General features: G+C 40.7%; 1 protein-coding gene across 1 annotated transcript in view; it reads right to left on the minus strand.

The window, feature by feature from the left end:
• LOC139667831 (piezo-type mechanosensitive ion channel component 1-like) overlaps positions 1-24,476 on the minus strand; it is a 46,243-nt gene that overhangs the window by 15,782 nt on the left and 5,985 nt on the right. The window contains 16 exon segments of the mRNA XM_071547304.1: positions 149-278; positions 2,765-3,077; positions 3,469-3,669; positions 3,861-4,049; positions 5,601-5,859; positions 6,948-7,121; positions 10,402-10,511; positions 10,691-10,863; positions 11,158-11,232; positions 12,866-13,013; positions 14,146-14,246; positions 15,623-15,658; positions 15,661-15,690; positions 17,035-17,117; positions 17,647-17,736; positions 19,776-19,941. Coding sequence (XP_071403405.1) covers positions 149-278; positions 2,765-3,077; positions 3,469-3,669; positions 3,861-4,049; positions 5,601-5,859; positions 6,948-7,121; positions 10,402-10,511; positions 10,691-10,863; positions 11,158-11,232; positions 12,866-13,013; positions 14,146-14,246; positions 15,623-15,658; positions 15,661-15,690; positions 17,035-17,117; positions 17,647-17,736; positions 19,776-19,941 — 2,278 coding nt within the window.

Here is a 24,476-nt window from a genome sequence, read left to right on the forward strand (position 1 = left end):
AGTCAAAATTCTGAGATAAAAAGTCAGAATTGTGAGAAAAAAAAGTCACAAATGAGTCGTTTTTTATTTTATTGAGTGGCGGGAATGGGCTTCCATTCGGCCTTTCTAATTCTTGGACAGAAATCCAGCTACTGGCAGACCCACTCACCCAGAGATGAAGGCATGTTTTATCTTCTGTCCCACAGCTTGGAGTCTCTTAGCAGCTGCCTCTCTCCTCCTGCTCTTCTGCTTCTTCTTAACCGTTTCCTTACTGGGATCTTCAGCCTCGACCAGGGACTCTGTTAGCATAGTCACAATCACACAAATTAGTATCAGAGAGCACTTGAATAAAAGATCGACATGACAATGCTCATGAAAAATAGCAGTCAACAGGAATCCGAAAATTCACAGAAAATTCACAGAGGTACACAGCAAAGTCTTAACTGAGAATCAATCCAATCCATCCATCCATCCATCCATCCAATAAACACTTTTGTTGAACCCCAAAAGCTGTAGTTTGTTTTTCTACTTAATGACAACGAAAACTACCAAGCTAAGATAATCAAAGGGGCGTGCGAGTATGCAAATCCTGTCTTTGTGGATTTGGAAAAATCCTACAAGTGTGTTCCCTGAGGTATCCTATGAGAGGTGCTGCACGAGTACGGATGGCTAGGGCCACTGCTGCGAGCCGTTCAGCCCCTATACACTTGGCTGTGTCCCTGCTCTTGGCATTAAGTCAAGTTCGTTCAAAGTGGGCCTCAGACTCCAACAAGGACTGCTCTTGTCCCCTCTCCTGTTCATCATTTCTGGCTGCACCTTTTGGATGGCATCTCTGCTGGTTGCAGACGATGCCCTGCTTTTGTCTTCGCTGGACTGTGATCTCTGATGTGCACTGGAGGGGTTTGAGTGTGACACAGTTGGGATGAGGGTCAGCACCGCCAAGTTTTAGGCCATGGTACTCTACTCTCCCTGGAAAACGAGGCCTGTTCCACTGGGTTGAGAGGTGAGCAATCTCGGAACCCATCGTCTATTGGTCTGATGACGATTAGACTCTGGGGGCGACGGCCAATATTTCGGGGTTTCCGGTGTAGCCAGCAGACATCCGGGCCAAGACTTCCTCTTCCGTGCGCCGGTCATTGTTTACAGTCCAATTAGCAACTTGAGACGCGAGAATGGAGTTGGAGTTGAGAGACAACGTCTCATATGCAGATATCTGTTTATAGAGAGTAGCCAAAATGTCGTCTGGACCTAAAACACCTAAAAAAGTATTGATGTTTGTGTATTGTGTGGAGAAACGTTCGACTCTCGCGTCTCAAGTTGCTAATCGAACTGTAAACAATGACCGGTGTATGTGTTCCCTGTGCTGTTTGTCCCTTTTCCTCTCCTGTCTCTATAGCTCCGCCCAGGTCTTCTATACCTGATCAGTCCTCAATGAGGTACACCTGGCCCAGGAAAGGAAGTAGTTAAATGTTCCAGGCTCCTGTTCCAGAGAGAGGCTTCTGGTTTGCGGACTGCTGGTCTTGCTGCCTCTCAGCCTGGGATTCTATTTAGTGTTGTTGTTGTCTTTTGACGGTTGTTTGTAGTCTTGATTTAGTGTCCTGGTTGTTTTGTATGTCTTTACGTTAATAAATCCCATGGCTTGGGTATTTTAAAAGGTGTCGGTAGAGTTTTATTTTGGGTCAATGGTGGAGTGTTGTTCGTCCCATAGGGCCGACCAAGGGTGGGGCACGGAAGAGGAAGTCTTGGCCCGGATGTCTGCTGGCTACACCGGAAACCCCGAAATATTGGCCGTCGCCCCCCAGAGTCTAATCGTCGTCAGACCGATAGACGATGGGTTCTGAGATTGAGGGGTGAGCAACTGCCCCAAGTGGAGGAGTTAAGGTTTCTTGGGTTCTTATTCATGAGTGAGGCTGTAAGGGATCATGACATCGAGCGCCATTTTGGTCCAGCCGTGCAGTATTGCAACAGACCGTGGTGGTGAAGGCAGGGCTGAACCACAAAGCAAAGCTCTCGATTTATCGGTCAATCGTCATTCTGACCCTCAACTATGATCTCAAGCTCATGGTAGTGACTGAAAGAATGAGATTGCGGATCCAAGCGGTTAACATGAGGTTTCTCAGCCTTGGTGTATGGCATGATAATTGCCAAGAGATGCATTTTGAAAATGTGGAAATCTGACTCTACCCCCAAGTTTGAGACCTGGTTAACTGAATTGATGGGCATTTTACATGTAGAAAGACTGAGATACGAACTGTCTGGCAATCCTAAGACGTTTTTCAGAATATGGAACCCGGTGTTACAGCACATCAGGGACCAATAGAACTCTCCCCTCTTTGTATAACGCGCCCTTGTACCCTTATGTATGCAAAGCCACTATAAAAAAATGTTCAAGATGAGGTTTCTCCACAGTGTTGCTGGCCTCACTCTCCATGACAGGAGCTCAGGTATCCGGGAGGACCTTGGAGTTGCTCTGCTTGCCCTGTTGCCAGTGCAACCCTGACACAGATAAGCTGCTAGAAAATGGATGGATGGATGGATGGATGGATGGATGGATGGATGTTGTCCTTGTTCTTCCCCAGCACCTTCAAGTATTCATTCATTCATAAAAGCTTTGATGCTATGATATATGGCCATTTTGAGCCAATATGGTCCTCAGAGGATATAACATGGATACACTATAATATAATACGTAAAAACTATAATATGGCTATAAGGAACACGTATACAGAAAATGAATCACTATTCTATCATCTATTTATGGCAGGCATGTAGTCAAGCGACGAACCTTTGCTGGGCTGTTTAGGTTTTTTCTTGCGGAAGCGGATGCTGCTGCCTTTCTTTGCGAGTCCCTCCATCCCCTCCTCGCTTCCTCCCGCCATTTTACCCTCGCCTGGCCCGGCGGGGGGATCCGACCCGTCCCTCGGCCCGGTGAGGGGATCCGACCCGTCCCTCGACCCGGTGGGGGGATCCGACCCGTCCCTCGACCCAGTGGGGGAATCCGACCCGTCCTTCGGCTCGGTGGGTGCCGATTCAGCTGCAGGGGGTTCTGGGGTGGCGGCTGCGGAGCTTGTGCTCGGTTCAACGCAGTCCAGGTTAGCCTGGATTGATGAACAATGTAGTTTAACGAATGATAGCTGAGTATCTATGTACAGAATTAGGCCTAAGTAACAAAGCATTTAATTATATACAAAAAAAATCGGACTGATACTATAAAAATGTAAAACCCATAAACTGAGTCAAGTGATGACTCTTGATATTTCATTTTCAGGCTTTCCCTCCAGCCTTTTTGCATTTCAATGTATTATAGAATTTTCATTTATTTTTATCCAGTGAAAATAATATTTTTGACATGTCATATATCTTGGAAATGGGGCTGCTAATGCTTTCACTTGATGTCACTGCTTTGATTGGTAGTCAAGTGAGATTTCTATTAAAATCATTTGATCATGGGCTGAACAAAAGCAATTAATATGAAATATTCGCACAAACCTTTTCCAGTTGGTCAAGTTTGGAATCTTCCAGGTTTACCAGGCTAGACGTGGCGCTGCCTCTGCCCTCCTCTTCCTCTCCTCTTCCCTCCTTCCTCCTCCCCTCCGTCTCATCCTCTTGCTTTTTCCCCTTGTCCTTGCAGCTGTCTGGTGAGGGGCTCTGCTCCTCCAGGGGGCCCTCGTGGTCCCACAGGCCGTAACGCTGCGCACACACACAGACACACATAAAATTTTTTTAAAATAAAATAAAATAAAAAAATACATGTGCAAGGCTATAGTTATCTATGGGCTTTTTCAGCAATGCCCTGCTGCACATTCACACCTGGGAGTACAACTACAGTACAACCAGGAAGTCTCGATTCTAATTACTGTCATCCCATGAGTCTAACTTACCATGAGCAGCGACCTGTGGAAGAACAGAGCCAGCAGTTGCAGCAGATCATATCTGATGTAGTTGTCTGTCTTCTCCAGGCCCAGGATGCGAGGCGGAAAGAAAGGCTTGTCTTCGTTCAGAGTCATTTCATAAACGCTGTTCCAGGGAATGAAGCCAAACTGGAACAGGTACTTTACCACCACCATCACCTGGGAAACCACAGGAGGAGGACCAGAGACAACACGTCATTCCCCACCAATCACACAGTAGAATTCAAGAATTTACTGATCACTTTTAAAGCATGGTTAAATCTGGCTCCAAGCTGTATCGCAGATCTTTCAACCCCCTATTAGGCCAAGTGTAGCCTGAACAGTAAAGGTGACTGGGCTTCTGACATCTTCTACAACTACTGGTAATACTGCTACTAGTACAACTACTGCCATTGCTACTACTGCTTCTACTTCTAGTACTATATGGCTCTTCAGGCTGTTCTAAAGTCCAGGCTGAAGACTAAAGGTGACCAGGCTTTTGGGTTTGGATGGATTTAACAACTTATTTACACATTAATAAACATTTCTGTAAATGTGCCAGAGTTAGCCAAAGGCTCGTTTTCATCTGTAGTCGCTGATGTAGCCAGATGACTGCCTAGAATTCAAAACGTTTCAAACACACATTTATTTATGTCCACATAGAAGAAAACGGTGCAAGGACACAAATATTGAAGGTGCAGTAGAGTACATTCACAAAATCATGGACCAGTGGCATATGTCTTCACAATACAAAACATAGTACTTGGTTCTCAGGGGTATAAGTAGCAGCGTCTCCACCATATATGGCGGCATCCCAAGTTGTTGAAGCCCTCTTACGACCAACCTGTGAGTGTGTCCTAGGCTGCCAAATATGAAAACAAGTAGTCTGCACCTAGCTCTAAGATGGTATTTAGGAGTGGTTGGTATTTAATGACCTTGGTCATAAAGGCTTAAAGAGTCAAAGGTGCAGGCTACCTCTAAAACAAACACTTCTTTGGACTCTTCATTGACCACGACAACATCTGGTGTATTGGCAGACAGATGTGAAAAAGAGCCTGGGTTACTATTACAAAGATAGAACATGGAAGATTTGACACAGGAGTGCTTGTACATTCCCACTGAGGGTGGAAAATGGTTTGATATGTCCTTTGCTATAAGGTCCACTATTCTGTCGTGACGTGCTATGTACATGTTTTTACACACACACACACACACACACACACACACACACACACACACACACAGGACACAAGACAAACATGTAGCAGAGTATTGGTGACAGGACAATACGTTAGCACAGTAATTCTCAACCTTTTTCATATCAAGGACCCCTAATTTAGTCCACATTAGAGCCACAGACCCCAATTTGATGAGATTTTGTCTCTCGGAGAGATAACAGTGAAACTATGATCAAAACAGTCATTCTTCTACATTCTCTAATTGTGTTAACTTCTTGTAAATTAAATAATAAAGTAACCACTGCTTTAGCAGACTGACCAAACTGAGGAGCTTTCGCTGGCAGAATCAGGATCATCTTGTACATTTCTTCTTAAAACCTATTTGTGATATCTTTTTGATGTGATCTGATTGTATTTAGTATCATTTTACTCTCTATTCTTATGCTTTTATCTTGCGGTGCCTTCTTGTATCGATTCAGTATGATGTTTGCTTTTATTTGATTACCAAACCACTTTGCGATCTGTTTCTGCGTGTCTCTATTCGCGTGCGTACCTCTGTGTAGACAATAGCGGTCATCCAGAACTTCTTGGTCGGTCTTGGAACAGCCAGCATAGCCCATAAGAACACCAGTATGGGCAGGACCAGGGAGATGACAGAGGCGGTGACCACGTTGTTTAACACGATGATGAAATAGCAGACGAGCTCGGAGTTCGCTGCCAGCAGGCTGTACATGGCAAACAGCAGCTTCAGCATGCGGTTCTGGCTGCAAAAGAACTCCCTGCTTTGCTCCAACTCCTCTATGAAGAACTGCCTGCAGAGAGAGGAAGGGGGGGGAGGGTAAGTCCCTACAGATTCCTAGTTCTATTTCATAATTCACTTATTCATTTATCATAAGATTATTTCCACTTTTTCAGTCATGTAATAGTAGTAGTCCTGCAAGTTTCCCTTATCCATCTATCCGTCCATCCATCCTTCAATCCGTAAATCCGTAAACCATCCATCCATTCCCCTATCCATCAACTTTGTACCAAGCAGAGGTGGGGACTCAAGCCACATGACTTGGACTCGATTCAGACTCGAGTCACAGTTTTAATTGCTTGAGACTTGACTTGATGCATGAAGAGAAGACTTGAGACTTGAGACTTGACTTGACTTGGGTTCTGGTGACTTGGGACTTGACTCTGACTTGTACTTTGATGACTTGAAAAGGTTTCTAAAGTCTTGACTTGAGATCTTGAGTTTGTGTAAATGACTTAGATTGAAAATGATGAGATTTGTTCCAGCCGACGACTGAATTTAAATTCTGTTTTCTGAATTTGTATGGAATGATTGAATTTATTGAAGTTGAAACTGATATTTAGGTTTCTTTAAGATATTAAATTGATACTGGACTCTTGACTTGTTCTGACTTGACTTGCTGTTCTACATTTAGACTTGAGACTTGACATTAATGACATGGACTTGACTTGGACTTGACTTGCTGTGCTACATTTAGACTTGAGACTTGATATTAATGACATGGACTTGATTGGACTTGACTTGCTGTGCTACATTTAGACTTGAGACTTGATATTAATGACATGGACTTGATTGGACTTGACTTGCTGTGCTACATTTAGACTTGAGACTTGACATTAATGACATGGACTTGACTTGGACTTGACTTGGTAATCTACATTTAGACTTGAGACTTGACATTAATGACATGGACTTGACTTGGACTTGACTTGCTGTTCTACATTTAGACTTGACACTTGTGCCTCAAGATTTGAGACTGACTTGGGACTCGAGTGAAGTTGACTTGATCACACCTCTGGTACTAAGTGTCCGACCAAGCAGTTCATTCATATGATTCTGGTTCATTCTTGGCATTCAGTCATGCATCTCCACAGTATCTACCTGTCTCCCAGTAGCTCGCTGGCTGTTCTGGAGTGTCGGTGTTGGTTCAACGGCTCTGGTACCAGTTCCATGCTACTAGATGGGGGCTCTGGACTCTGGATGGACCCAGCCCTGTAGAGCCTCGGCTGGGGGGTAGAGCGGCCTGCCGCGGCCCCACTATCGACCTCCAGACAACTGATAGGTACACACAAGGATAAGATATACACAACTTAGTGAAAAACTGAGGATGAAAATTGGATTTTTGTACAGAATTAAAGCATTCCTCTCTTTTGATAATGGAAAAAGCCTACCGTCTACAGCCTTGTAGAATCACACACTCACCATTATAATTTATATCAAAAAGTTGGCTGCTCTTCATTAGCAACAAGAAGGGAAATGTATTGCATTTTACTTATCTGTAAGGTTCCCTGTACTTCACATCTCAAATATCTTTTAAATCCATTAGTCACGGTACCAGTAAAAATTGTATGAATGATTAAGAAATGATTTGTCAAACATAAATAAGCATTATGTGGGCTGCTATTATAAAGCTGATGTTTACAATGCATAGAAAATGGTTAACAAGTGGTAAAAGAGTTTTGCAAAAGATGAATGATCATTATCTATGACCCTTTTATAACAGTTACGATACAATATTTAACTCATAAATTGATTTATAAATATAATAAATGAGTGATTAAATAATGTACACTATATTATTTACTATGAACTAGTAAAAACTGTAAGAAATTAACTAATCTCAATCTCAATTAGTTGTTACTTAACCATTAAATACAAATTAATTCATCCTTTATTAAAGAGTAACTAAACCAAACTAAACCCAAATCTGTAGTGAAGCCTGACACCTAATGGTGAAAAGCAGGATACTGAACTGGCCATCTGCTATTGGCTGGTCTTTGGTGCCAGGTGATGTCACCTTGTATTCATAGTATTCCCATGATATCACATGCATTTCATACCATATGGCGCTTTACAATACACACAGCTCATTGGCTGTGTTTGTCATTTGATTGTAATCACCTAATAATTAATTTATTACAAGCACCTGTTATTTCCCTACCAAGATGGCCGTGTGGTGATGTAACAGAATACTATGAATACCTATACCTTGGTGGTGACATCACCTGGTCTTCACCTGACATCACCTGGTCTTCACCACACATTTGGGTTTGAGGTTTAGTTACTCTTTAATTATCATATGTTATAAAGTGTTACAAAAAAAAGTTTTAGAAGGTGCACATGGTTTAGTTAAAGAGTAACTAAACCCCAAACCCAAATCTGTGGTGTAGCCTGACACCTAATGGTGAAAAGTAGGGTACTGAACTGGCCTTCTCCTATTGGCTGGTCTTTGTGCCAGGTGATGTCACCACATGTTGTACTCTATAGAGGGTGACATCACAGCGCACAGAGACCAGCCAATAGCAGATGGCCAGTTCAGTACCCTACTTACCCACTACCCTACTATTAGGTGTCAGGCTTCACCACAGATTTGGGTTTGGGGTTTAGTTACTCTTTAAAGAGCAAATAAGTCTTTTTTTTACGGTGATGTGGCTGGGTACAGCACAAAGCAGTTGCAATATACTGTACAATATACAGTATATATAAATATATTGACAGCAAGGTTTTGTAAACTAGCCCCAAAGGGACGCTAGATAGCGTTGATTTGAATGTGCTAACACTAGCGTCACAAAGACTTCTGACATAAAACGACTTACTTTACATTTGTTAGCCGTTTCCAAGTGGCAGCTCCATGGTGGCTCAAACCATCATGGATACAGGCAATTTCCACAGGAAACACTGCCATAATGTTACTGAATGGATCTACAGCCACACCACAACAAACCTTTTCAGCTAGCTCTATTTTTCTAGCCTGGCTGTTAGAGATTTTGTCATTATTATCTAATGGGCAAAGTCCGAACAAAGTTTTGAACAATACATTACAAATAAATTGTTGTAATTCTAATCATGTGTAAGTGTGGATTTGTCAACTAAGGTGCTGTCTAATGGTAGCAAGCTGTGTTGGTTTGGCAAACAAAAAGGTTGTGAGCTAACGTTAGCTAGCTCACAAAGCTAGCAACAAGGACGACTCTTCTTTGGTGAGACAGGATCGCATTGCATTGTGGTATCAGAGATGGTTCAGAAACGAGACAGCGCAACTGCGAGTTATTTCCTGTGTCACGTGGGTTTGGCCTTTAGGAGACTAGCGGCAGGTCCTGAGTCTATTAACTCCAATGGGAGAAGTGAACGTGAGCACAGATTATGACCGATTCTTTCGCCCCATAGTCACCGAAGTAAATATTGGACCCATTTTTCACAAGCCACATATCTTCCGGACATTCTGACACTAAAATGGCATTTTTCAGACAGACAAATCAGGAGAAAATGAACTTTGTTCGAGACCTGTCTCTGTCTCAGCAACACACTCTCGCGAGATCTGGGATCTGAGATCTGGTTATCTCGTGATAACTGTGTTAAAATTTTAAGCTAACGTCAACTAACGTTCGCGAACGCCCTAGCTAACTAATTTTCGTAATGCTAAATATGGCTGTTAGCTGTGTAAATATCTAATGTTAGCAAAAGAAAAGATAATGGGGGGATGGGGGGAGCATGGAGGGGGAGAGGCGACCACGGACAGGAAGTGTATACCATTTCATACCATTGGCGCAGCTTGTAATATGTCATCTTGTGTGTATATAGCATCTTTGTTGGTATGCAGGAGAAATTGTAAGGTAAGGTCTGTTCACTACAATTTGCAGGGCATTGTGGGTATTTTATAGTGGACTATATAGTGAATGAAATTAGCCGTTGAGAATTTGGACACTAGTACAAAATGGTGGACACACTATATACTGCACTATTTCTATAATGGGGAACGGTTTCGAACAGAGCTTATGTGGTTGAATCACAATGTGCTAGTTCCTTTTTCAGCAGTCATTGCTGTCGCTATTCATTGCTTTCTAAATACGCTTGGAAACAGGGGCGTTGTAGTGGGGGGAAAAGTGGGACTGACTACCCAGGGCCCAAATGCGGGGAGGACCCTCGAAAAGCCTGGAATGAACAGTGTGTTTTTGTTTGCAATTTTTTATTTCTAAGTTTTTAGTGTCATAACTAAATTAAAATTGGCTGAATAAATCGGTTGAGAGACTGAACTATGTATCAAAAAAAAAAAATAGTGGAGGCTCTCTGAGGCCCCTCTCACCCCTTACAAAAGGCGCAAAATGGTTTAGTCCGCCCCTGCACTAGGATTCGTCTCTAAACACAGCTAATCGAGCCGAGTGAAATCGGGGTACCAAAAAAGAAAATAAAGAAAGGAAAGAGAAAGAAAGCAAACTGAGGTATGTAGCCTATGTATAGGGCCCACAATTTTGTGCTACACCCCTGCTTGGAAAGTGGAAATGTCACAATGTCACATCGCAGTGTTCCCAGCATATGGACACAGACACAATGAACAAACCTGGATCTGATCGTGTTCTCTGTATCTGTCTCGTCCAAACAGGTCTCCAGTGTGGGACTCTCACTGCCTTGGGATAGCTGGTCTTCCATAGACTCTGCTGTTGTGTGCTGCTGTTAGAACACAAACACACACACACACACACACAAACACACACACACACACACACAGAGAGAGAGGTTACAGTGTGTGTATCAAGTCAAGTGTTACTGAGCGTTAAATCTATAGATCTGTCTTTCCTGTCCTATCTTGCGTAAGACAAGGAGTGTGTCTGTGTGTGTGTGTGTGTTACCTGTCCTATCTTGTGTATGAGCAGGTAGCGCTCGTTGCAGAGAACAGTGGAAGTGTCTCTGTACTGTTTGGTCAGCAGGTTGAGCCACTGGGTCAGTCCGTCCACCATGGCTAGAACGATGGCCCATAAGAACCTCAGTATGTCCAAGATCCTCTGCACCATCTCCCCGTGACCTGGACCACCGGAGAGACAGTGAAAGACGGAGAGAATCATTTTTCTGTTTTTGGGGGCTATTTCTGGAGATTTGTCTGGGAATTCTAAGTGAATATAATATAAATATAAACATGTTTTCCCCATTTTGTCTAGTTTGTGATTTGTGTTTTATATGGACCCCAGGAAGACTAGCCTGTCGCCTGTGTGTTGGCAAATGAGACTTTTATAATCACAAACATCAGTTGTTTTTTCCAGAATTACAATTTTATTTTTAAATTTAAACAAAAAATCTGATTGGGGAAATGTGAACTTACCAGACTCCTGCTCTTCGTTGTCCTCCCCCTCCTCCTGGATCACAGACTCCTCAAACACATTATTGTCCCCACAACCTATCACACACACACACACACACACACACACACACACGCACACACTATTAATCTGTTTGCCTGTGTGCAGTCTCTTTTGACACTCATCTTGGGCCCAAATGACCCCACATCCCGAAAAAGTGGCTGACTGAAAACCACTTTTCAGTCAGAAATAACAAAATGGGGACTATTCGCTTTTGTTTTGTAATTGATTTTGTAATTTTTTTTTGTAATTGATTTTTACTTGATATTTGAAAGTTTGAAAGCACGACAATATGATGACATGACAATATATCCTCACAAAAAAGAAAAGGAGAAAAAAATAAAATAAAATAAAAATAAAAAAGAAGTAAAAAAAGTAAATAAAAATAAAAAAACAAAATAAAAATAATTTTTTACAAAACATTTTTTACAAACTGTGCTCAAGTGCAAAAAAAGTGCAAAAAAATAGAAAAAGCTGCCCTCCTCCCCCCCTAGTTGAGCTGTGTTTGAAACCATATACTCACCTACTACATACTCATCAGTTATACCGCATACTCAGGTGATGACGAAAAAGGTGGCAAAAAGTTTGTGTGTCACTATAGACCAGACTTGCTAGTGACTGCGATCATTATGCCAAATGACCATAAAATGACTCCCAACAGCATAATCAAAGTGTTCTGAAGCCAAACGATGTCACTGTGGGTCCAGAAGTCCAGTAAATACAAGTCAGAATTCTGAGTTTAATGTCAGAATTCTGAGATTAAAGTCAGAATTCTGAGAAAAAAGTCAGAATTCTGAGTTTAGTCAGAATTCTGACATTTAACTCAGAATTCTGACATTTAACTCAGAATTCTGACTTTATTCTCAGAATTCTTTAAAGTCAGAATTCTGACGTTAATCTCAGAATTCTTTAGACTTTTTCACATGTGGCCCTAATCCTCTTCCGTATGTTTATCCTTCTTTCAATGTAAATTGTTTTATTTTTTTTACTAAATAATTTTATGCCTTTTCTTTTCTTTGTTTGTGCTAAATAGTAAAGCACCTTGAGTTGCATTTTATGTGTGAAAGGTGCTATACAAATAAAGTTTATTAATATTAATATTATTATCTCATATATTATATGATATGGATATTATATGGCTATTCTCATATCCATATCCAAGTGTCTCAAACTTTGTGAAAGAGTAGGATCTTTATAAATGTATCTTTATAAAATAACTATAAAATAGTATTGTTATAGACTAGACTACCCAAAAGTATAGCTAAATTGCTTCACGTTGACAACTTTAAAATGCTGCTTACATGTACATGTATGTCAATAAATCAGTATTAATATTCCAATAATTTATGAAAAATATAACTCTCTAAATGGGGACAGTTTGCATAATGAGTACGTTTACTTTGATACTCTAAGTACATTTTGCTGCCAATACTTATGTACTTTTACTTAAGTAAGATTTTGAATGCAGGACTGTACTTGTAATGGAGTATCTTTACATTGTTGTATTGCTACTTTAGTAAAACAGCTCAGTACTTCTTCCACCACTGGCAATAATCTAACCTACTGGAAATGAAAGCATGAATTAATTTCTCAGCATCATGGTCGCACTTTGGCAATGTTTCTCAGGTGAAAGAAAGCCGTGACTCATGCTGAGATATAAGCAGCTCTGACCTGGCACTGGACAAGCCGCCTGTTGCAAAGCCAGTCTCTCTTCCGTCTCTGTCTCCTCTCTTCTCTCCAGCCTCCTCTGTTCTCTCTGGCGTCTCTGGCGGTCTCTCAAAGCGGCCTTCACGCTGGTGACCCACGCCTGGTAGGCCAACTGATTGGCAAGGAGAAAAAGTATATTTTTGCAATATTTTCTTCCACGATAACATCCAACAGTGATTCTCAACCTTTTTCATAACATAGACCCCTAATTTAGTCCACATTAGAGCCACGGACCCCCAAATCTGAGAATATTTTGGTAACACCTTTTATGAAGCCAGTGTCTATAATACATTATAATCATACTTATAACACATTATAATGCCATCATAATGCATTATAAGTATAGTTATAATCATGCATAGACAGTTATAATGTTTTATAACATTATAAACACATTACTTACAATCTGTTATAAAGCTTTTTCATTACCACTTAAATGAAAAAGCTTTATAACAGATTATGAGTAATGTTATAAAACATTATAACTGTCTATGCATGATTATAACTATATTTATAATGCATTATGATGGCATTATAATGTGTTATAAGTATGATTATAATGTATTATAGACACAGGCTTCATAGAAAGCGTTACCAATATTTTTATTCTTCGATGTAGGTAGGGAGATAACAGTGAAACTATGATCAAAATCTATAACTATGATCAAAATATATAATTTAAACACCAGAGCATGTTAAGGAGAACGCACTGTATGTATTGAGGAAAAGTATGGATTAAGGTGAACAAAATTACAGCATTAGAACTTACTGAGACAAAGAAAGAATGAACGATTTGGAAATATAGCAAAAATACAAAATATATGCAGTATGAAATTGGTCCTGGAAATATATAAATTGGTCCTTGGAAATATATAAATATTCATGGCTATGCGATATAACAAATGAGAGGGATATGGGAATATGAGAAAGTGTGAATTTGAGCATTTGTGAAATATTGATCTGTTAGCACAAATCAAATCAATATTTTTATTGTCATTTGCAAGCAACAAATGAAAGACAACATAATGGCCTCCTGTTTAAATTATGTCAACAACTGAGAGAGTTGTTGAACTTTCTGAAAGATTTTGAATATGGTCTAATGTAGGAAAATAATGTGAGCATAAGTAATCATATTTTCTGTGTATGCAAACATGTTATTACTGTACTTTTCTCCCCCATGTTTTAGCAATGTGGCGTGCAAATCAATGAATTCAAACTTCAAGGCCAATTCGTGTCTTACTGACCTGACAGGCGGTCTGTTTCTGAGGCTTCTGGTCTTCGGACTGCAGGTCCTCTTCATCCTCACTGTCTGATTCAAACAGGTAGTACTCTCCTGAGTGGAGCACTGCAGGGGAAAAACAACATATAAAAATCTCCTCTCCCCCCTCTCTGTGCGATTCAAACAGGTGGCGTTCTCCTCCACTGAGAAGTGTTAAGGGCTGCGCTGCGTTCCAGAGATGTCGGAAAACTGGAAATGTCGACTTTCTACGAGGGAAAACGCAATGGAACGGTGGCCAAATATCATTGACGTAACGTTAGCTGTTGCATGGGGAACAATATTCCAGCCACACCAAAATCAGCTTCTTCCAGGCATCCATGTTTCTTCCCTCGTTTTTCCAAGTTGGACCATTGGAATGCACCAAGGTTACAATTATGACTTCCGATTTTAAATGGACCGCAGCAGTAATAAACATCATAAGTGCTATACTATCATGGACAAATATGAGAAAAATCAAGAGGACTCTAAATGGATTTTTGTCCCCCACCAAAGGGGGGGACTATGGATCGGTCTCCATCCGTTAGTTAGTTTGTTAGTTTGTTAGTCACACTGTAACGTTGACTTTGTGCCGCTAGGGGGCGGCATTGACAATGAATGGGGACTCAGTGGTAAAGCAGGTCATACAGTTAAAGTTATCATACAATGTGGGGGACAATGAATGGGGACTCAGTGGTAAAGCAGGTCATACAGTTAAAGTTATCATACAATGTGGGGGACAATGAATGGGGACTCAGTGGTAAAGCAATACAGTTAAAGTTATCATAGGTAACATAATAGTCTACACACGCTACACACTTGGAGACATCAGACTGGGTTGATGTGTTGAAGTGAGAGTCAATGGAGAATTTTTGGGCAAACCTCTAACCACAAGACACTGTAGTTATTGTACAGTTGTTGGACTGTTGTACTGTTATTGCATCATCACTGCACTACCACTGTGCCGTCAGTGTTGACTGCTTATATCATATTACCACTTACCTACTGTGCAATACCATATATCACTTATCATTTAGCATTTATATTATTCATAGCACTCACGCTCCTGGTATTGTATGTTATATTGTATATTGTATTATAAATTGTATTGTAGTGTACATTGTGTAATGTACGGATTACATTTATTGCGTATTGTAGTTCTTATATTTTGTACTGTATTGAGTAAAAACAGGACAATTACAGTTACTACATTTCAAGATATAACTTATAACTTACAGAAATATATGGTCGATCTGTCCTTTCATTGTCCCATACGAAAATGCTTATACAATTTCACTCATATTTCAAGTACACTCAGCAATCACTGACTGACCCAAGGGTGGAACTACATCACTGGTGGGGGTCAACATGTTTACTATTTGCTTGTTTTCTATTCTACCAGTTTGCCCTGGTCTGCAGACACATAGTGGAAGATCTGGTCAAAGAGGAATATATATTTGTCACACCTGTAGCATGATCCAACCACGGCTGGTGCCACTTTTCTTCTTGGAACTCTTTTTGTCTTTCTGGGTCTCTGGGATGAGAGAAGATGATAGAGAAGAGAATATTTAGTTTGCAACACAGCCCACTACACCATCTAGGTTATTTGCTGTGGTACCAGTCACACTTCCTCACTGTTTTCTAAGGTTTTAATGAGGTGAAGCTGGCCTCACAAGTGTGACACAGTGCCTGTTGGCTAGCTAGTGCGGCTCCCAGGAGTGGATAAAACTGTATTTCATGGTAACAAAGTATTACGTTATGCAGACGACACGCTATTGTGTGCGTGCAATATATGAAATGTGCACACAAGTTGGATAAAAAGCTAGCCTGGTTCCAGACTCCTGAATCACGTCCCGCCCACTTTCCGATTTTGTCGAGCGATTCAAAGAGTCAATTGAGCCAATCAGCGCCTTTGTGGGCGGGACTTAAGTTTGAACCATTCGTCAAACCATTCGTCACCCAACATAACTCCATTTTGGACTGATGTATTCCAAATTTTGTCAGATACGTTGCATACAGTAATGGAACCTGACCCTCTTCTGGTGGTACTTGGAGTCTCCAATCAGTTTTCCCTGCTAATAACTGTCAACAACAACTGCTATCTTATGCACTTATTGTAGCAAAGAAACTTATTTTAATGTTTTGGAAAAAGGCAGAGGTCCCACCTGTCAAATTATGGCTGGAAGAAATAGTAAAACTTTCTCACCTGGAGAGAATACGGTTCTCGCTATTAAACAAACTGAAACAGTTCAGCAGGATCTGGCATCCCCTTCTCCAATATATTGATAACTCAAACTGATCAGTCGTACAATATTGATGGCCCCCTTTGGTGTGACAAGATGTAAAGTCCCGGGAAGGTGGGAGGGGGGCGGGTTAAGGGGATAGTTGTATACATGTCTTTTTTTTTTTGTTTTGTTTTTTCTTTTCTCTTTGTTTGTTCTGTCTAACTCTAAAGCGAGGACAAATCTGTAATACTGAATGTATTTTACGACTACTTCCTCAATAAAAAAGATTTAAACACATGAAATCACCCAACATGTTGTCTTTGCAAAGTGGATATTTTTGTCAAAAATGACCGAAATTCTTGGTGAAGTTAGTAAATACGCTCAGCATCAGTGTCACTGAAAATAACGGCCGGATACATCAGTCACTAGTGATTGGTTCGGGGAAAATCAACCCCGCCCACACACAGAAAATGGCTAACATGGAGGCAATGTCAGGCTGAATAATGAAGTGGTAACGAAAATGGCCATTCAGTCTGAATATCAGGCTAATAAAAAGTGTGTAAACAGATTTAAAATGTTGCCTTGTTTGTTTCCTAAAAATGTTAGTGCTTTGCCCAATAGTCAGCTAGTTAGCCACAATCAGTAAATCTTACCAGCAGCCTGATCCGCCTTGAGTTCTGCACATGATTTGCGTCCATCTCTATACCTCTGCTGCTTGGAGCGAATCCTCTTCATCCTGAGAGGAAGAGAGAGGAGAGGAGAGGAGAGGAGAGGAGATGACCAGAGGAGAGGAGAGGAGATGAACAGAGGAGAGGAGAGGAGAGGAGAGGAACAGAGGAGAGAAGAGGAGAGGAGATGAACAGAGGAGAGGAGAGGAGAGGAGAGGAGAGATGAACAGAGGAGAGGAGAGGACAGGAGAGGAACAGAGGAGAGGGGAGGACAGGAGAGGAGAGGAGATGAACAGAGAGAGGGAGAGGAGAGGAGAGGAGAGGAGAGGAGAGGAGAGGAGAGGAGAGAGAGAGAGAGGAGAGCAGAGAGAGGAGAGGATAGGAGAGGAGAGGAGAGGAGAGGAGATGAACAGAGAGGAGAGGAGAGGAGAGGAGAGGAGAGGAGAGGAGAGGAGAGGAGATGAAAAGAGAGGAGAGGGAGAGGAGAGAGAGGAGAGGAGAGGAGAACAAAAATCCTTACTTGTTCCCATTTCTTAGCACTGCACTATCCATCTTTTGTATTTGGATAACAGCAACAGGTGAAAGGATCCTACTTACGATCTCTTTAGCTGTGAGAGAGATTTCTTCTCAGTCTGTTGATGGAACTTCATGTTCTTCACAATGCTGGATCTGAACAGCTCAAACCCCCTGGAAGGAGGAAACATTCTCAAAATACATCCATCTGTCAGCAGTTATCTCAGACACCAGCAAGTAACAGCACTCCCACCTCCTTCCACTAACACATAAAACCATGTTTGAAATCTGTCATCTGTCATGTCATGATTGGTGATCTCTCTCTCTCTCTCTCTCCCTCTCTCTCTCTCTCTCTCTCCCTTTCTTTCTCTCTCGCTCTCTCTCTCCCTTTCTTTCTTTCTCTCTCTCTCTCTCTCTGGTGTTTATAAGTTGCACTGTTATTAGCAGGTGCCCTCTCTTTCTTTCTCTCTCTCTTCCTTTCTTTCTCTCTCTCTCTCTGGTGTTTATAAGTTTCACTGTTATTAGTAGGTGCTCTCTCTTTCTTTCTCTCCCTCTCTCTTCCTTTCTTTCTCTCTCTCTCTCCCTGGTGTTTATAAGTTGCACTGGTATTAGCAGGTGCTCTCTCCCTTTCTTTCTCTCTCTCTCTCTGGTGTTTATAAATTGCACTGTTATTAGCAGGTGCCCTCTCCCTTTCTTTCTCTCTCTCTTTCTCTCTCTTTCTCTCTCACTCTCTCGCTCTCTTTCTCTCTGGTGTTTATAAGTTGCACTGTTATTAGCAGGTGCTCCCTCTCTCTCTCTCTCTCTCTCTCTGCTGTTTAGTTTATAAGTTGCACTGTTATTAGCAGGTGCTCTCTCCCTTTCTCTCTCTCTCTCTCTCTCTCTCTCTCTCTCTCTCTCTCTCTCTCCCCCTCTCTCTCTGTTTCATTCCCCCATCTAAACCAGTACTATCTCACGGCTCAGTGACGCAAATCTGACGATACGCAAATTTGTTTGTGACGTTTGACTACCTTCATTTTTTTTTCTTCATCCACTTACTTGCTGTAATGTGTCCAAATTGCACCAATTATTACCAATAGCAATTATTATTTTAATTCCAGGGGTGGTGCTCCCTATAAGGCTATGGCTTATATGACCTCTATGTCTAAATAACTATAAAATAACTATATCTCTTTTTTTCTCCTTTATACCAATATTTGTTATGTTATGAGCAAATAAACAGAAAGGTGAACATTCGGCTGCTTCTCTAGTGTCATGACCTTATATTATATAATATGAAATTATATTTACAGTATGCATTTTTTCGAACTTATTTCATACTACATATATTTCAGATATTTTTTGATGTATCCACACACTGTACATATTTTTTTATTCACTTTTTCTTTGTCTCGATAAGTTCTACCGCTTACTGCTGTTATTTTGCATACTCCATACATTCATTCATACCTTTCCACATGTTCGAAAACTAGGTGTGAAAAAACATTTTCGTTAACTGAAATAAAAATAAAAACGAAGCTTTACAAAAAAATTATAACTAACTGAAACTGTATTGTGTGTTTACAAAACTAACTAAAATAAACTAAAATTATAGAGAAAATGTCTTTAGTTTTTGTCTTTGTCAATTTATTTCATACATAAGCCTAGTATTTTGGGTGGATATGAAATCTATCTTCCAAATTTTTTTTTTTTCTTTTTTTGTTTTTACCTTTTTGAATCTCGCCCCTGACAAACACCCCATATTACAAAAAAAGACTAAAACTAACACTGAAACTAATAAAAACTAAACTAAAACTAAGCATTTTCAAAAAATAAAAACTAAACTAAAACTAAGCATTTTCAAAAAATAAAAACTAAACTAAACTAGCAAACCCGCTTTAAAAACTAATTAAAACTAAACTGAAATTGAAAACAAAAAGGAACAAAATAACGAAAGAAACGAAATAAAAAAAAAAACTAATGAACAATGCAAAACTATAATAACCTTGGTCAGTTTCATTTGTTTATGCAATCCTCATTTGCGCTATTCTTATTTATATGCAGTTTTTTTTTCTTTGCTGTATCCTATTACTGTTTGCTGCTGCAATGATCAAGTTTAACCTTATTAAAACAAAATAAAACTTTCATCCATTCATTCATCCATTCATTCATTCCTTCCCTCCTTCCTTGATTCAGTCATCCATCCATCCATCCGCCATCCTCCCTCTCTGTCTCACCTGGAGGCCTGTCTGGCAGACGCCTGCAGGTCCGCCGTCACATGCACGAAGTAGAAACTGAGGAAGACCCGCCTCTGCAGCAACAGGAAGAGGAAGCAGATGCCGTCCCAGATTATCCCCGCCTCTTCCACCGGTAGGGTGCACGTCTTGTCACTCACGGACTTAGCTGGTGGGAATGGGTGGAAAAGCAACAAAAAAAAAAAACGCATAAACACACACAGAAAGACGAAAGAGTACAAGCCTCCGTCAACACTGCTCCAGTTTGCAAAGCTGAATGCTTTATATCAGTGGTTCTCAACATGGGGTCCAGGGACCACCAGGGGTCCTTGAGGGGGTTCCAGGGGGTCCCCAGCAAATTGATGAATTGTTAAACTTCAGCATTATTTCATTTACAAGAAGTTAACATAATCAGAGAAAGTAGAAGAATGACTGTTTTGATCATAGTTTCACTGTTATCTCTCTACCTACAATACAGATAGTCATGGAATTCTGGACAATATCATATGTGACAATAAAAATATCCTCAGATTTGGGTCAGAGAGACAAAATCTCATCAAAGGCTCTAATGTGGACTAAACTAGGGGTCCTTGATATGAAAAAGGTTGAGAATCACTGCTTTATATTTAGCGTTTGTCTTTCCGGGGGAATCCCAGATGTCCCGCCTTTCCACCAGCACGTGAACGCAGCGTAATAGTTATGGCTAAAAAACAAAAATCATCTAATCACGAAAGTCCCAGATCACCACCGAAATAATGTAATAGTCCCAGTAGCTAAGATCAGTACTCCAAAAGTTTTAAAGGATTTCGGACCTGTTGCTCTAACTTCACTGGTCATGAAATCCTTTGAGAAATTAATTAAGAGTGTGATCTTACAGCAGCTAGGGGACAGCGGATGAGGAGGTAGAGGATGCCACCCTGACCTTGCTTAACCTTTTGTTTAAGCATCTTGAGACCCTTACTATTCAGCCGCATCTACTTGCAGAGAAACTTATTTCTCTTTTTAAACTTGATCTTAACATTATTGGCTGGATAGTAGACTTTTTAACTAATAGATCGCGATGTGTCAGGGTCAATGGTGCGTATTCTAATTGGCTGTGCTCTTCCACTGGTTCTCCTCAAGGCTGTTGTTTGTCTCTCCTTCTCTACATTATGTACACTAATGATTGTCTGAGTACTCATGAAAACAGGCACATCATTAAATTTGCTGACGACTCTTCGCCTTCTTCAGGGGCAGGACCAAGACCAAGACCATGGACCTGTGGTGGATGACTTTGTGCCATTCTGTGATCAGTCTTTTCTTCACCTAAATGTTACAAAAACCAATGATATGATTGTTGACCTTAGAAAGTCATCAGCCAGCCCCACTTTGAATGCCATTAAAGGCTCTGATATTGAACTGGTTGTGTTGTTGTGTTGTGTTGTTGTGTGTTGTGTTGTTTTGTGTGGTTGTGTTGTATTGTGTTGTGTTGTGTTGTTGTGTTGTTTGTGTTGTTTGTGTTGTTTGGGTTGTGTGTCGTGTTGTGTTGTGTTCTGGTGTGTTGTGTTGTGTTGTGTTGTGTTGTGTTGTGTTGTTTGTGTTGTGTTGTGTTGTGTTGTAGTGTGTTGTGTTGTGTTGTTTGTGTTGTGTTGTGTTGTGTTGTAGTGTGTTGTGTTGTGTTGTGTTGTTTGTGTTGTGTTGTGTTGTGTTGTAGTGTGTTGTTGTGTGTTGTGTTGTGGTGTGGTGTGTTGTGTGTGTTGTGTTGTGGTGTTGTGTTGTGTTGTGTTGTGTTGTGTTGTGTTGTTGTGTTGTGTTGTGGTGTTGTGTTGTGTTGTGGTGTTGTGTTGTGTTGTAGTGTGTTGTGTTGTGGTGTTGTGTGTTGTGTTGTAGTGTGTTGTGTTGTGTTGTTGTGTTGTGTTGTGGTGTTGTGTTGTAGTGTGTTGTGTTGTGTTGTGTTGTGTTGTGTTGTGGTGTGTTGTGGTGTGTTGTGGTGTGTTGTTGTGTTGTGTTGTGTTGTTGTGTTGTTGTGTTGTGTTGTGTTGTATTGTAGTGTGTTGTGTTGTGTTGTGTTGTAGTGTGTTGTGTTGTGTTGTGTTGTGTTGTGTTGTGTTGTAGTGTGTTGTGTTGTGTTGTGTTGTGTTGTGTTGTAGTGTGTTGTGTTGTGGTGTTGTGTTGTGTTGTGTTGTGTTGTGTTGTAGTGTGTTGTGTTGTAGTGTGTTGTGTCATGTAGTGTCGTGTCGTGTTGTGTTGTAGTGTGTTGTATTGTAGTGTGTTGTGTTGTGTTGTGTTGTAGTGTGTTGTGTTGTGTTGTGTTGTATTGTAGTGTGTTGTGTTGTGTTGTAGTGTGTTGTGTTGTGTTGTGTTGTTGTGTTGTGTTGTAGTGTGTTGTATTGTAGTGTGTTGTGTTGTGTTGTAGTGTGTTGTGTTGTAGTGTGTTGTATTGTAGTGTGTTGTGTTGTGTTGTGTTGTGTTGTATTGTAGTGTGTTGTGTGTTGTGTTGTGTTGTAGTGTGTTGTGTTGTGTTGTGTTGTATTATAGTGTGTTGTGTTGTGTTGTGTTGTAGTGTGTTGTGTTGTGTTGTGTTGTGGTGTGGTTTTGTGTTGTGTTGTAGTGTGTTGTGTTGTGTTGTAGTGTGTTGTGTTGTGTTGTATTGAAGTGTGTTGTGTTGTGTTGTAGTGTGTTGTGTTGTGTTGTGTTGTATTGTAGTGTGTTGTGTTGTGATGTTTTGTATTGTAGTGTGTTGTGTTGTAGTGTGTTGTGTTGTGTTGTGTTGTAGTGTGTTGTGTTGTGTTGTATTGTAGTGTGTTGTGTTGTGTTGTGTTGTGTTGTAGTGTGTTGTGTTGTGTTGTAGTGTGTTGTGTTGTGTTGTGTTGTGTTGTAGTGTGTTGTGTTGTAGTGTGTTGTGTTGTGTTGTAGTGTGTTGTGTTGTGTTGTAGTGTGTTGTGTTGTAGTGTGTTGTGTTGTTGTGTTGTGTTGTGTTGTAGTGTGTTGTGTTGTAGTGTGTTGTGTTGTGTTGTGTTGTAGTGTGTTGTGTTGTAGTGTGTTGTGTTGTAGTGTGTTGTGTTGTGTTGTAGTGTGTTGTGTTGTAGTGTGTTGTGTTGTGTTGTGTTGTAGTGTGTTGTGTTGTAGTGTGTTGTGTTGTAGTGTGTTGTGTCGTGTTGTTTCGTGTCGTGTTGTGTTGTAGTGTGTTGTGTTGTGTTGTGTTGTGTTGTTGTGTTGTAGTGTGTTGTGTTGTAGTGTGTTGTGTCGTGTCGTGTCGTGTCGTGTCGTGTTGTGTTGTGTTGTACTGTGTTGTGTTGTAGTGTGTTGTGTTGTGTTGTGTTGTATTGTAGTGTGTTGTGTTGTGTTGTGTTGTATTGTAGTGTGTTGTGTTGTGTCGTGTTGTAGTGTGTTGTGTTGTGTTGTGTTGTTGTGTTGTGTTGTAGTGTGTTGTGTTGTAGTGTGTTGTATTGTGTTGTGTTGTGTTGTGTTGTAGTGTGTTGTGTTGTGTTGTGTTGTATTGTAGTGTGTTGTGTTGTGATGTTTTGTATTGTAGTGTGTTGTGTTGTAGTGTGTTGTGTTGTGTTGTGTTGTAGTGTGTTGTGTTGTGTTGTATTGTAGTGTGTTGTGTTGTGTTGTGTTGTGTTGTGTTGTAGTGTGTTGTGTTGTGTTGTAGTGTGTTGTGTTGTGTTGTATTGTAGTGTGTTGTGTTGTGATGTTTTGTATTGTAGTGTGTTGTGTTGTAGTGTGTTGTGTTGTGTTGTGTTGTAGTGTGTTGTGTTGTGTTGTATTGTAGTGTGTTGTGTTGTGTTGTGTTGTGTTGTAGTGTGTTGTGTTGTGTTGTAGTGTGTTGTGTTGTGTTGTGTTGTAGTGTGTTGTGTTGTAGTGTGTTGTGTTGTGTTGTAGTGTGTTGTGTTGTAGTGTGTTGTGTTGTTGTGTTGTGTTGTGTTGTAGTGTGTTGTGTTGTAGTGTGTTGTGTTGTGTTGTGTTGTAGTGTGTTGTGTTGTGTTGTGTTGTGTTGTAGTGTGTTGTGTTGTGTTGTAGTGTGTTGTGTTGTGTTGTGTTGTGTTGTAGTGTGTTGTGTTGTAGTGTGTTGTGTTGTGTTGTAGTGTGTTGTGTTGTGTTGTAGTGTGTTGTGTTGTAGTGTGTTGTGTTGTTGTGTTGTGTTGTGTTGTAGTGTGTTGTGTTGTAGTGTGTTGTGTTGTGTTGTGTTGTAGTGTGTTGTGTTGTAGTGTGTTGTGTTGTGTTGTGTTGTAGTGTGTTGTGTTGTGTTGTGTTGTGTTGTGTTGTGTCGTGTTGTTTCGTGTCGTGTTGTGTTGTAGTGTGTTGTGTTGTGTTGTGTTGTGTTGTTGTGTTGTAGTGTGTTGTGTTGTAGTGTGTTGTGTCGTGTCGTGTCGTGTCGTGTCGTGTCGTGTTGTGTTGTACTGTGTTGTGTTGTAGTGTGTTGTGTTGTGTTGTGTTGTATTGTAGTGTGTTGTGTTGTGTTGTGTTGTATTGTAGTGTGTTGTGTTGTGTCGTGTTGTAGTGTGTTGTGTTGTGTTGTGTTGTTGTGTTGTGTTGTAGTGTGTTGTGTTGTAGTGTGTTGTATTGTGTTGTGTTGTGTTGTGTTGTATTGTAGTGTGTTGTGTGGTGTTGTGTTGTAGTGTGTTGTGTTGTGTTGTGTTGTATTGTAGTGTGTTGTGTTGTGTTGTGTTGTAGTGTGTTGTGTTGTGTTGTGTTGTATTGTAGTGTGTTGTGTTGTGTTGT

This window comes from Centroberyx affinis, unplaced genomic scaffold, assembly GCF_046629955.1.
Source record: "Centroberyx affinis isolate AG114_WGS23_722 - 3 ecotype Tasmania unplaced genomic scaffold, CSIRO-AGI_Caff_v1 ptg005789l_1, whole genome shotgun sequence".
Classification (NCBI taxonomy): domain Eukaryota; kingdom Metazoa; phylum Chordata; class Actinopteri; order Beryciformes; family Berycidae; genus Centroberyx; species Centroberyx affinis.